Source organism: Lolium perenne, chromosome 4 (genome assembly GCF_019359855.2).
Source record: "Lolium perenne isolate Kyuss_39 chromosome 4, Kyuss_2.0, whole genome shotgun sequence".
NCBI lineage: Eukaryota > Viridiplantae > Streptophyta > Magnoliopsida > Poales > Poaceae > Lolium > Lolium perenne.
In genome coordinates this window covers 264,769,312-264,782,542 of record NC_067247.2, presented here as the reverse complement: position 1 = coordinate 264,782,542, position 13,231 = coordinate 264,769,312, and the positions used below count along the sequence as shown (strand labels likewise).

At 42.0% G+C, this 13,231-nt stretch overlaps 1 protein-coding gene across 1 annotated transcript; it reads right to left on the bottom strand.

Annotated features, from left to right (window-relative positions):
* Window positions 1-7,091: 7,091 nt before the first annotated feature.
* LOC127329838 (rapid alkalinization factor-like) lies at window positions 7,092-7,716 on the bottom strand. The gene has a single exon (XM_051356265.1). The coding sequence runs from the start codon at window positions 7,608-7,610 to the stop codon at window positions 7,221-7,223; it is 390 nt and encodes a 129-aa protein (XP_051212225.1). The 5' UTR covers window positions 7,611-7,716; the 3' UTR covers window positions 7,092-7,220.
* Window positions 7,717-13,231: the final 5,515 nt, after the last annotated feature.

Sequence of the window (13,231 nt, the reverse complement as noted above, 5' to 3'; positions counted from 1 at the left end):
ATGGCATACATGATAGATCCTATCACGAGGCATAGGGGATATTACTCATCCTTTCTCTTTCTTCTGTAGTAGCCGGTCCTTGAGTCTTACTCAATACCTTGCTCGGTAACATAGGTAAGAACCCTTTCTTACTTTCGTCCATTCTAAACTTCTTTAGAATCTTGTCCAGATATGTACTCTGTGATAGCCCTATTAGGCGTCTTGATCTATCTCTATAAATCTTGATGCCTAATATATATGATGCTTCACCAAGGTCTTTCATTGAAAAACTATTATTCAAATAACCTTTAACACCGCTTAATAGTTCTATATCATTCCCGATCAATAATATGTCATCTACATATAATATCGAATGCTACGAGCTCCCACTCACTTTCTTGTAAATACAGGCCTCTCCATGACACTGTATAAACCCGAAGTCTTTGATCACCTTATCAAAGCGTTGGTTCCAACTTCTTGATGCTTGCTTCAGTCCATAGATTGAACGCTGAAGTTTGCATACTTTGTCAGCATTTTTAGGATCGACAAAACCTTTGGGTTGTACCATATACAACTCTTCCTCAATGTCTCCATTAAGGAACGCTGTTTTGACATCCATCTCGCCAAATCTCATAATCGAAAAATGCAGCTATTGCTAACAAAATCCTCACAGATTTTAGCTTCGCTACGAGGTGAGAAAGTCTCATCGTAGTCAACTCCTTGAATTTGTCGGAAACCCTTTGCGACAAGTCGAGCTTTATAGACAGTAATATTACCATCAAGATCTGTTTTTCTCTTGAAGATCCATTTATTCTCGACAGCCTTTCGGCTATCGGTAAGTCTACCAAAGTCCATACTTTGTTATCATACATGGATCCCATTTCGGATTTCATGGCTTCTTGCCATTTGTTGGAATCTGGGCTCATCATCGCTTCTTCATACGTCGCAGGGTCCTCATCATTGTTATCCACAATCATGACATTTAGACAAGGATCATACCAATCAGAGTGGCATCGTTCCCTTGTCGATCTGCGAGGTTCGTAGTTTCCTCGTTCGAAGTTTCATGATCATTATCATTAGCTTCCTCTGTTGCCGGTGTAGGCGGTACAGTATAACTTCCGGTATCGCGCTACTCTGATCAACGAGTATAGATTCATCAATCTCATCGAAGTTCTACTTTTCTTCCAAATCACTTCTTTAGTGAGAAATTCTTTCTCAAGAAAGGTTCCGTTCTTAGCAACAAAGATTTTGCCTTCGGATCTGTGATAGAAAGTGTACCCTATAGTTTCCTTAGGGTATCCTATGAAGACGCATTTCTCCGCTTTGGGTTCTAGCTTGTCCGGTTGTAACTTCTTTACATAGGCTTCGCAACCCCAAACTTTCAGAACGATGACTTAGGTTTCTTGTTAAACCATAATTCATACGGTGTCGTTTCTACGGATTTTGATGGTGCTCTATTTAAAGTGAATGCGGCTGTCTCTAATGCATAACTCCAAAATGATAACGGCAAATCAGTAAGAGACATCATACTACGAACCATATCTAAGAGAGTTCGATTACGACGTTCGGACACACCGTTTCGTTGAGGTGTTCCCGGCGGTGTCAATTGTGAAAGTATTCCGCATTTCTTTAAATGCATGCCAAACTCATAACTCAGATATTCACCTCCACGATCAGATCGTAGAAATTTAATCTTCTTGTTACGTTGATTTTCTACTTCACTTTGAAATTCCTTAAACTTCTCGAAAGTTTCGGATTTATGTTTCATGAAATAGATATACCCATATCTACTCGGATCATCTGTGAAGGTTAGAACATAACGATAACCACCGCGCGATGCTACGCTCATTGGTCCACACACATCGGTATGTATGATTTCCAATAAGTCGAGCTCGCTCCATCATACGAGAAAATGGAGTCTTTGTCATTTTTCCATTAGACATGCTTCGCATCTATCAAGTGACTCAAAGTCAAGTGATTCAAGTAATCCATCAAGATGGAGTTTCTTCATGCGTTTCACTCCAATATGACCAAGACGATTGCCACATATAAGTAGAATTATCATTAAGTTTAATTCGTTTAGCATCAATGTTATGTATATGCGTATCACTACTATCGAGATCTAACGTAAATAAGCCATTCTTTTGTGGTGCTCGACCATAAAAGATATTATTCATAAAAATAGAACAACCATTATTCTCAGACTTGAATGAATAACCGTCTTGCATTAAACAAGATCCGGATATAATGTTCATGCTCAACGCAGGTACATAATAGCAATTATTTAGGCTTAAAACTAATCCCGAAGGTAGATGTAGAGGAAGTGTGCCGACTGCGATCACATTGACCTTGGATCCGTTTCCAACGCGCATCGTCACTTCATCTTTCAGCAGTTGTCGTTTATTCTTTAGTTCCTGTTTTGAGTTACAAATATGAGCAACCGAACCAGTATCAAATACCCGTGTACTAGAACGAGAACCGATGAAATGAACATCTATAACATGTATATCAGATATACCTTCTTTCTTCTTCTTGACAAGGCCGCTCTTCAGATCAGCCGAGATACTTGGAGCAATTACGCTTCCAGTGTCCCTTCTCCTTGCGAATAGCACTCAAGATCGTGCTTAGGGCCGTTCTTAGGTTTCATAGGAGGCGTGGCAGCTTTCTTGCCACCCTTCTTGAATTTTCCCTTAGACTTGCCCTGTTTCTTGAAACTGGTGGTCTTGTTGACCATCAACACTTGGTGCTCTTTCTTGATCTCAATCTCAAAGAGCTTTTAGCATGCCAAAGAGTTCGTGTAACTCCTTGTTCATGTTCTCGTATATTGTAGTTCATCACAAAGTTCTTGTAACTTGGTGGCAGTGATTGAAGGACACGATTAATCCCCGATCTGTTAGGAATCACTATTCCCAAGTCATCGAGTTTCTTCGCATGCCCGGTCATGGCGAGCATGTGCTCACTAACGGAGCTGCCTTCTTCCATCATACAGTGAAGAAATGTTTCGATGCTTCATAGCATTCCACGGCCGCATGAGTCTCGAATATAGCTTTCAGCTCATTCATCAACTCATGAGGATCATGGTGCTCAAAACGTTTTTGAAGATCGGATTCAGCATCGCACAGATGGCACACCGAACTTGAGAGTACCGAGTTTTCCGAGTTGCGTAAACAGCTTTTACTTCATCGGTTTCATCTTCTCAGGAGGGTCACCTAGCGGTGCATCAAGCACAAATTGCAGATTTCCGCGAGAGGAAGATCCTCACATGACGGAACCAGTCGGTGAAGTTGCTACCGTTGCTCTTAAGTTTCTCTTTCTCTAGGAACTGATTAAAATTGATTGGGGACGCCATCTCTACAACATATATTTGCAATAGTTTAGACTAAGTTTATGACAAATTGAGTTCAAATTTTAATTCAACATAATTAAAAACCTAAGTGAACTCCCACTCAAAACAATATCCCTCGCATTGTCTTAGTGATTACACGAACCAAATCCACCGCACCTAAACCCGATCATCACGAGAAAAGGTGTGATTTCAATGGCGAACACTCAAAGTGTTCATCATATCAACCATATGATTCATGCTCTACCTTTCGGTATCACGTGTTCCGAGACCATGTCCGTACATGCTAGGCTCGTCAAGGCCACCTTAGTATCCGCATGTGCAAAACCTGCCTTGCACCCGTTGTATGTACTTATTGAATCTATCACACCCGATCATCACGAGATGCTTCAAACGACAAGACTTGGTAGCACGGTGCTACTAAGGATGAACACTTTATTATCTTGAGATTTTAGTGAGGGATCATCTTATAATGCTACCGTCGCGATCTAAGCAAAATAAGATGCATAAAAGGATTAACATCACATGCGCTCATATGTGATATGATATGGCCCTTTTGTCTTTGCGCCTTTGATCTTCATCTCCAAAGCACGGACATGATCTCCATCATCTTCGGGCATGATCTCCATCATCGTCGGCGTAGCGTCAAGGTCAATGGCGCCGTCTTCATGATTGTTCTCCATGTAGCAACTATTACAACTACTTTGAAATACTACTCAACATGAAATTTAAAGACAACCATAAGGCTCCTGCCGGTTGCCACAATACAATAATGATCATCTCATACATATTCATCATCATATTATGGCCATATCACATCACCAAACCACTGCAAAAACAAGTTAGACGTCTCTAATTTGGTTTGCATATTTTACGTGGTTTAGGGTTTTCGAGAGAGATCTAATCTACCTACGAACATGAACCACAACGTTGATACTAATGTTTTCAATAGAAGAGTAAATTGAATCTTCACTATAGTAGGAGAGACAGACACCCGCAAAGCCTCTTATGCAATACAAGTTGCATGTCGAACGAGGAACAAGTCTCATGAACGCGGTCATGTAAAGTTAGTCCGAGCCGCTTCATCCCACTATGCCACAAAGATGCAAAGTACTCAAACTAAAGATAACAAGAGCATCAACGCCCACAAACCATTGTGTTCTACTCGTGCAACCATCTATGCATAGACACGGCTCTGATACCACTGTAGGATAACGTTGCATAGAAAACAAAAATTTTCCTACCGCGAACACGCAATCCAAGCCAAGATGCAATCTAGAAGATGGGAGCACCGAGGGGTATCGAGTCTCACCCTTGAAGAGATTCCAAAGCCTACAAGATGAGGCTCTTGTTGCTGCGGTAGACGATCACTTGCCGCTTGCAAAAGCGCCTAGAAGATCTTGATCACGATCGGTTCCGGCGCCACGAACGGGCAGCACCTCCGTACTCGGTCACACGTTCGGTTGTTGATGAAGACGACGTCCACCTCCCCGTTCCAGCGGGCAGCGGAAGTAGTAGCTCCTCTTGAATCCGACAGCACGACGGCGTGGTGTCGGTGGCGGTGAAGAAGTCCGGCGGAGCTTCGCTAAGCTACGCGGGCAATATGGAGGAGAGGGGGGGCGGCTAGGGTTTGGGAGGGGTGGCCGGCCACTCTATGGGGGGCGGCCAGCTTGTGGTCTTAGGGTGGCCGGCCCCCTCCCTTGGCCCCTCATTATATAGGTGGATCCCAAGTGTTGGTGTCCAAGTCTTCGAATAAGACCCGAAACCAAAACCTTCCATAAGAGGGGGAAACCTAGCCCAACTAGGACTCCCACCCAAAGGTGGGATTTCCACCTCCCATGTGGGGGGTGGCCGGCCCCCTATGGTGGAGTCCACTTGGGACTCCACCCCATCTAGGGCTGGCCGGCCATGGAGGTGGAGTCCCATGTGGACTCCACCTTCCTTGGTGGTTTCTTCCGGACTTTTCTAGAACCTTCTAGAACCTTCCATAGAACCTTCCGCGACATTTTATTTCACATAAAATGACATCCTATATATGAATCTTATTCTCCGGACCATTCCGGAACTCCTCGTGATGTCCGGGATCTCATCCGGGACTCCGAACAAATATTCGAACTCCATTCCATATTCAAATACTACCATTTCAACATCCAACTTTAAGTGTGTCACCCTACGGTTCGTGAACTATGCGGACATGGTTGAGTACTTACTCCGACCAATAACCAATAGCGGGATCTGGAGATCCATAATGGCTCCCACATATTCAACGATGACTTTAGTGATCGAATGAACCATTCACATATATTACCAATTCCCTTTGTCTCGCGATATTTTACTTGTCCGAGGTTTGATCTTCGGTATCACTCTATACCTTGTTCAACCTCGTCTCCTGACAAGTACTCTTTACTCGTACCGTGGTATGTGGTCTCTTATGAACTCATTCATATGCTTGCAAGACATTTAGACGACATTCCACCGAGAGGGCCCAGAGTATATCTATCCGTCATCGGGATGGACAAATCCCACTGTTGATCCATATGCCTCAACTCATACTTTCCGGATACTTAATCCCACCTTTATAGCCACCCATTTACGCAGTGGTGTTTGGTGTAATCAAAGTACCTTTCCGGTATAAGTGATTTACATGATCTCATGGTCATAAGGACTAGGTAACTATGTATCAAAAGCTTATAGCAAATAACTTAATGACGAGATCTTATGCTACGCTTAATTGGGTGTGTCCATTACATCATTCACACAATGACATAACCTTGTTATTAATAACATCCAATGTTCATGATTATGAAACTAATCATCCATTAATCAACAAGCTAGTTTAAGAGGCATACTAGGGACTTCTTGTTTGTCTACATATCACACATGTACTAATGTTTCGGTTAATACAATTCTAGCATGATATATAAACATTTATCATAAACATTAAGATATAAATAATAACCACTTTATTATTGCCTCTAGGGCATATCTCCTTCACCAGGATATTGTAAACCGTTTAGCCCACGTTTTGGCTTTGATATAACACGCAACCGAGACCGAGAACAAGGTCATTGTTCAACCCAAAACACAAACAAGCACATCCTCCATAATAAGCCTTTGTTCAAAAAAATTCTAGATTGTGCCATGTTGATGAAGCTCCACATTCACCTTGAGTGATGTCGCACATATGGAAATGGATCTCCTCAAACGAAGGGTATGATAGATGGTCGCTCATGAAATTGCTTTGTGCAAGGCTGCAAAGCTTAAGGCTCATTTTTGTGGTTGCTGAACTATGTTGCGTTCATTACTTGCTCTGGACTGTTGGAGCTAGGCCCAAAAGAAATGTGGATTAGACAACCACTAAAATGCCCAAAGAGCGAAGGATACACCAAATGTTTTTTTCTTTTCTTTTCTTTTTTGAAACGGAACTAAATGGGATTATGATAATTCACTGCAAAGCTGAACACAACCTAAGATGATTAGACGAAGACAATGGGGTATGAGGAGCCGAGGACTAGAGAGCTGCTGCTGCTTGTCGTGTATGAGAAAAGTGTATTTTAGCTGCTGCTGGCTGCTTTTCGTAGAGAGGACAGGAATCCTAGCTGCTGCTTCGAGCCTTCGACAGTAGGAAGTAAAATCGAGATGTGTCCACAGGAATTGGAATGTTCGTAGGAACTCCGACTAATCCTGTTTCCTTTGATCTACGGAACGATGCTGATACGAGCCATATCGCTTGTACGTTCACCGCCACCAACATCAGAATCAGGAGTAGTAAAAAGGAACAAAACATCTCTCCAGTAGCAAAACCACGCTCAAACACATACATCAGGTCCCAAACTAAGAACAAATCGACGGAGCAGATCTGCTACAGAAAAGAAAGTGGCGGCGCAGCGCCGGCTAGCTAGCCGCGGCACTGGGTGATGGCGGAGCAGCCGCGCGAGTAGGGGTTGGCGTCGCCGCCCGGCTCGCAGTTGTAGTAGGACGCGCCCGGCACGGAGCACGGCACCGAGTTCCTCATCAGCGCGGCGTAGCTGATGTACTGCGGCTGCGTCGAGTAGCCGCCGTCACCGCCCTCCTCCTCCGCGTAGTAGTTAAGGCGCCGCCTCAGCCCGAACCCGCCGCCGTACTCGCGAAGGCACTCCTCCTCCGTGCCCCCGCAGGAGCTGGGTTCCGGACGCATCCACCCCGCTGCGTCCGCCGTGCGCCCGTGGATGACGAGCTCCGCCACCGCCGTGGCTGAGACGGCGAGCGTGAGTACGAGCAGGAGTGGTGTGCGCCGTCCCAATGCCATGGTAAAGGCGGGACTGAAAATGGATGCGTAAGGTGGTCGCCGGCCGGTGGAGGAACAGAGGAAGGGGGGAAGCTTTTTAAACGCGAGGTTGTGGGAGTGGGACTAGGACTGGACTCTTATCTGGAATTACAGGATTGTGCCACTTACATTGACCCTTCGATTTAAGGAATAATGCATCCTCATTTTACGTGTTTTTTGTTTGACTAAGAATTGCTTCAAATATATAAATATTGTTTATATGAAATTAGCATCATTAGAAAGTTCTTTTCAATACGAATCCAACGATACTAACTACATGCAATATAATCAAGATTTTGTTGCTCAATTCTTACGGTCAAAGTTCGTCTTGGAATACGCGTGCGCCTTATTCCTTGGGTCGGAGGTAGTACAACGTTCGATTGCAGTGTAATTCGTGTACATAAATTGTAATACAGTTTTTTTAGTTGCAAGTGGGTCAAAAGTAAAGATGTAACTAGAAAAATGCTCCAAATCGTTTGATCAAATTTTATGTAATTTGACTTTTTCTAAGGAAACATAAAACTCATATATTTAAACGGGCGTTGTAACCTGAAAAATCTCAAAGATTAACTAACAGAAAGCAAGAAAAAGAAGGGCCGTCTCCAGTCTGCAACTCTGCATCGGACACCGACCAAGGCGACGATTCTAAATCAGCTGCGCGACAACATTGACAATCGTACAATATGGCCGCGATTGTGGCTGCAGGTTGACCTAGGAATCTTCCCCTTATGTTTTCTAATCTAAACCGATGCACGCTGGTTCGCCATTGCGAACTTTGCTCAGAGCAAAAGCCGGTGCGACGCAGATGACCTTCTATAGCACATTCTGGTTGCAGCAACGAAGACCAAGCCTTTCGTAGTTTCAAACTGGTAGAGCATGTTCAGTTCATACAAGTTCTTCCTCCAGCATACCGGCTTATCACCACCTTCCTAGTAGATATCCAAGCGAGCAGTGCCAAGGCCCAAGAAACAGCAATTGCCTTGTGCGTTCATCGATCTAATGAAAAAAAAAAACAGGGAACTAGACCGATTAGAAATAAGGTAACAGTACCGCAAACTCCAGTGACAACAAGTGAGCTGCTTCAGCATAGCAGGACACATCTTACCCTTTAAAAAACAAGCAGGATACAGCATACTCGGAAGAAGCAAAACCTCAGTAAAAGAAAACCTCCAATAGTAAAAGGAAGCAGTTTCCATGACGGATCTCACTTTCGATTACCATCTCCCAAGGCCTAAAAGTAAAAGCACCATGCATGTGGAGCATGTGGCTCAAACATAAAGGCTACAGCCACAGTAGTAAACAAACCATACGGCCACGCATAGGTAACATAATATCATCATGAAATACACTGATGAAACTCTAGACGTGACAACTACTGACGAAATCATGAAAAGAACAGAGTCCAGGCGATGTGTGAAATTTGCCGCTATAGAATTCAAGATTTCTGCAATTTCCAGCAATGCGACGATTGAACTCACACAGCCCACATCTTTACATGCACATCGTATTTATGTATAGATGCACACAAACAAATAGATAGATATATGGTATTACGGTTGTACACCTGAAAAAACACTGGGACTGCAGACATACTACTAGTATTCCAGCACGTTGAGCGCACGCCTAGACTGAAACAGATTAAACGAAACATATTGCAAGCATAACAAATTTAGAGAACACTTTAGACATATTATTATGACTCATCAATGAATAGAGAGGTCTCTGGAAATGATAAACTGCGTAATACAAAATTCCCACATTACACAATTTTATATCAAAACTTCCATGAAAATAGCATGACAACAATGCACTACACTTGGGCGTATGAAATCGTGTAACCCAAGAGAATGAAAAAAAGAGAAGAAAGGTTAGGAGTGACTAAATCTAATCACCCAAGAAATAGATTTGGGAGCCCATATATTCAAACAACAGGATTACATTGCTTCATTTTTTCTTCTGCAAGCAAACAATGAAATAGTTTATGTTCAGTAGATTCGAGCTTTGTAATGGATCCGGTGTCTCAGATGAAAGACTGTCCTTACATACAATGTGTGAACATTGAAGAAAGTTCATAGAAAAATAAAAAAAATCAATTCATGTATCATAATGTCTTTTTGCTACAACAATTGTTTTGGCAACATCCTGCCAGGAAAACCACGCCCAGTAGAAACACTCACATGATTTGTACACTTACGAAAGAAATTAAACTTATTCCTTCAAGGCATTATATAGGCAACCACAGAGATGATTATTTATCCCATGCACAATATATGGAATATATAATCATGAAATGGTGGCATGTTTTTGCTACACATCTTATAAAGCCCTGTCATTCAATCGTTTAGTATTCCATGTAGAAGATTGTAATTTTACCGAAGCATCAAATTAGCTAAAGCCCAAAGCTTACTTCCGGCAAAGCTCTACAATTCTACATACATATCCTATTTATGAGCTACAACTCAATTTCCCCCAATAAACCCAGAATAACTGCAATCTAAGTGTGAGCATAGTTTCTTTAGCCACCACACTATGGAAGTGTCAAATAATACCAATGGTGGGTGAGTTGGCTAAATGAGTAGTACAAACCAGTGAATGTGGTATGCACTATTGAAACATCTAACAATTGGATTAAGCAGCCATAAAGCAAGAGAAAAGTTATGCATTTGTTCATCCTAAAATTTCTCATGATTAAAGAGGCATTTAGATAACCAACCAAAACGGAAGTAAGACAGTCACATGCCACAACAATAGGATGATCTAAGAAGGCTAAAGAACCTAGATAGAACAAAGTTCATGTGAGCATGAAATAAAATCGGTAGTTGTCAGAATGAAAGATGATGCAATTAGCCAGGAGAGAAGTTGTAAAACATATCTGTATCAGGAAAACCTCCAAATGTAAGAATGCAAATTTAACAAAAACGATGTAAGCAATAATAGTTGCTTTTACTTTGAAAATGCATCCAGCATACCAGTCCAAACTGAAATATGTTACGCAAAATTCACCATCAGACTACCACATGCCGACACCACCTTGATCTCTACACCGACGCCAGAGTCCACTATTCCCTGGTAAAACCTGCATGCCGGCTCTGCCATCACCTGAAGCTACCATCACTTTAATACTGAGTTTCACCATTGACAATTTGCTCCTAACAATATTGGACCGGCCATTTTACACTAGACCCAGCTGTACCCTCTCTCGCTCTTTGGAAGGAGTTGGGATTCGGGAATGGCAGAAGTAGAGTTTCAGTAACAGTCAAGCCAACAATCTATCGGAGAGCCTTTTACATTGCACAAAATTGTCCATTTCCTCTTCGTAGTAACAAGCTAAGTAAAAGCTTGTGAAGATGGTCTTAGGGTGCAATCAAAGTTGAACTGGCCAAATACCAGCACATTACAACAGAATAAAAATAATTATATTAGCATATTGATTTATTTTTTAAAAAAATAGGTTGCTTCTTTCCTCCCAAAGCAAAAACCAAATCACAGCTTCCCTTTTGTTTTTCGCAATCTGAGATAAATTCAACTTCTTTTATTTTTTGCCTTTCTTTCAGTACTGAGATGGGATGAGTTTTTTTTTGCCAGAAGGGGTGGTGCATGGGGAGGTGGGATGAATGGCTGGTGTCGGATTAGATCTAACGTAGCATAATAAGTTTGAGTATTATAAAGAGGGGATGGGAAGTGGGATGAACGACTGCGACCAACTCCCCTTTAATAGTAAAGTTTTGCAAGAGAAATCGCGAGCCTTCAGGTTCTGGTTGGATGAATTATTTACATCAACCGATGGATGAAGCGGATCTATCGGCCAGGTCCTCTGGAGGCACGCTTCCATTCCCCTTGTTCGTCCACACCTCCTCCCTACGGCTTTTTTCTCCACAACTTCTTTTCATCTATTGCTTCTCATGCAGAACACAATCTCCCTCTGCTCATTCGTGACCCACCTCCTTCATCTATGTTATTCCTCCACCTCTGGCCCAACTCCTTCAATACTACCTCCCGTCTGGCTGGAAGTCGCCAAACTTACTGCCATGAATGAACCCATGGGCCATGACAGAGGTCGAGTTAGAGCACGAAAAAGGGACTTCCCCACATGCCATCATGCTCGAGGAAGATGGTCCCGGGGTCTCCAAATCCAGCTCTGGCGGGGCTCTAACAAGCCAGATTCATGCCTAGCGAGCCTGAATCGGCAAGGTCGGTGCCTCCACTATTGATGGTGAGAGGTCAGTTATTTTTGAACAAAAATGCAAATAGTGTTTTGCCGCGCCATAGTGATCCTAGATGTAAGCTGTAATGATTCTAGATGTCAGCAGTGAAGGGTTGCAACAACGCACTTTTCAACAGGTGTCTTGTAATAATTGGGAATTATTTGCATACCCTAGTTTGTTTGCGGGTTTGCAGCATGGACGTATTTGAAATGCTGCAACATTTTTTTAATAATGATCTTACCAAAAAGATGCCGACAATTAATATAGAGGATCACTTTTCTGTACCATGAAATACATATAATGAATATAGAGGAAGACGTATGTAAACTCAATGTTGCAATATGAGATACTTGTAATTCCCTTGTGACATCAGTAAGTTCGTCCTCCGGCTTAGACAACCTAGTTCAAACAGCAATTTTTGTCGTAATTTCTCCCAACTCCTTGTTCATTGCGAGAAATTGGGAATTAACTTTTCATCAGCATGTCTTTGCTTGTTGCCATGGTAGGATGAACATTGGTAATGTTGTTCGGTCCATTCCTAGCACATATATTCATGATATCTTTACAGAAGTTAGATGCCTCAGTCACAAGAAATGAATAAGCTAAAATGAAATAGTTACATATGGAAAGTTACTACTCCTCCATCTAGTCTACCAGAATTGTAAGCATCACTACCAAAACTATATGAAACATTAGTTAATGTGTGGAGAGTAATGCACCATAGGAATATTTCTAAGGCTTATCTACTGAATATGAACTAGTGTTGTACTACTTGTAGCATAGATTAAATTTCATAAATAACATGATCTAGTTGTTCAAAATTCGAGATGGAATCTAAGAAGTGAGTATATGTGAAACATCCCCAATTAAATTTTAGAATGCCCGCCACATTCTCAGCAAGGGTCAAATATTCGGCGCCGCCACTCTTTTGCCGTGGATGCTAGAATAGTGTCAATGGCGACCAAAACGAATTGTCTGATGAAATAATCATTAGGAATTGTGGAGGTTATGATCAACTGCTCAAGGGTATTCAACATAAATTTGTTACCAGTTTGATAAGCATTAAACAATTCATTGTTTCTTGCTTATGGTGTACGGATATTTATATCATCCCTTGTATGTGAAGAACCACAACAATAGACACATACATTGGAGTGATAAATTAATATTTGTCACCGATGTGAAAAATTGCTTCTTGGTGATATAGCACTTGGCAAGCCCCACCAGCATTATAAATCTAGAGACATTGGCTGCATTTCTATGAGCCCTCCAAAACTACTTTTTTTATTTGGTGACCTTATTTGCTCAAAAAACTGGTTTTGGAGGATCATACAAATGTATCCAATGTCTCTACGACATAGTCTTGTGAAGTGCTATATCACCAAAAATAATCTTTTG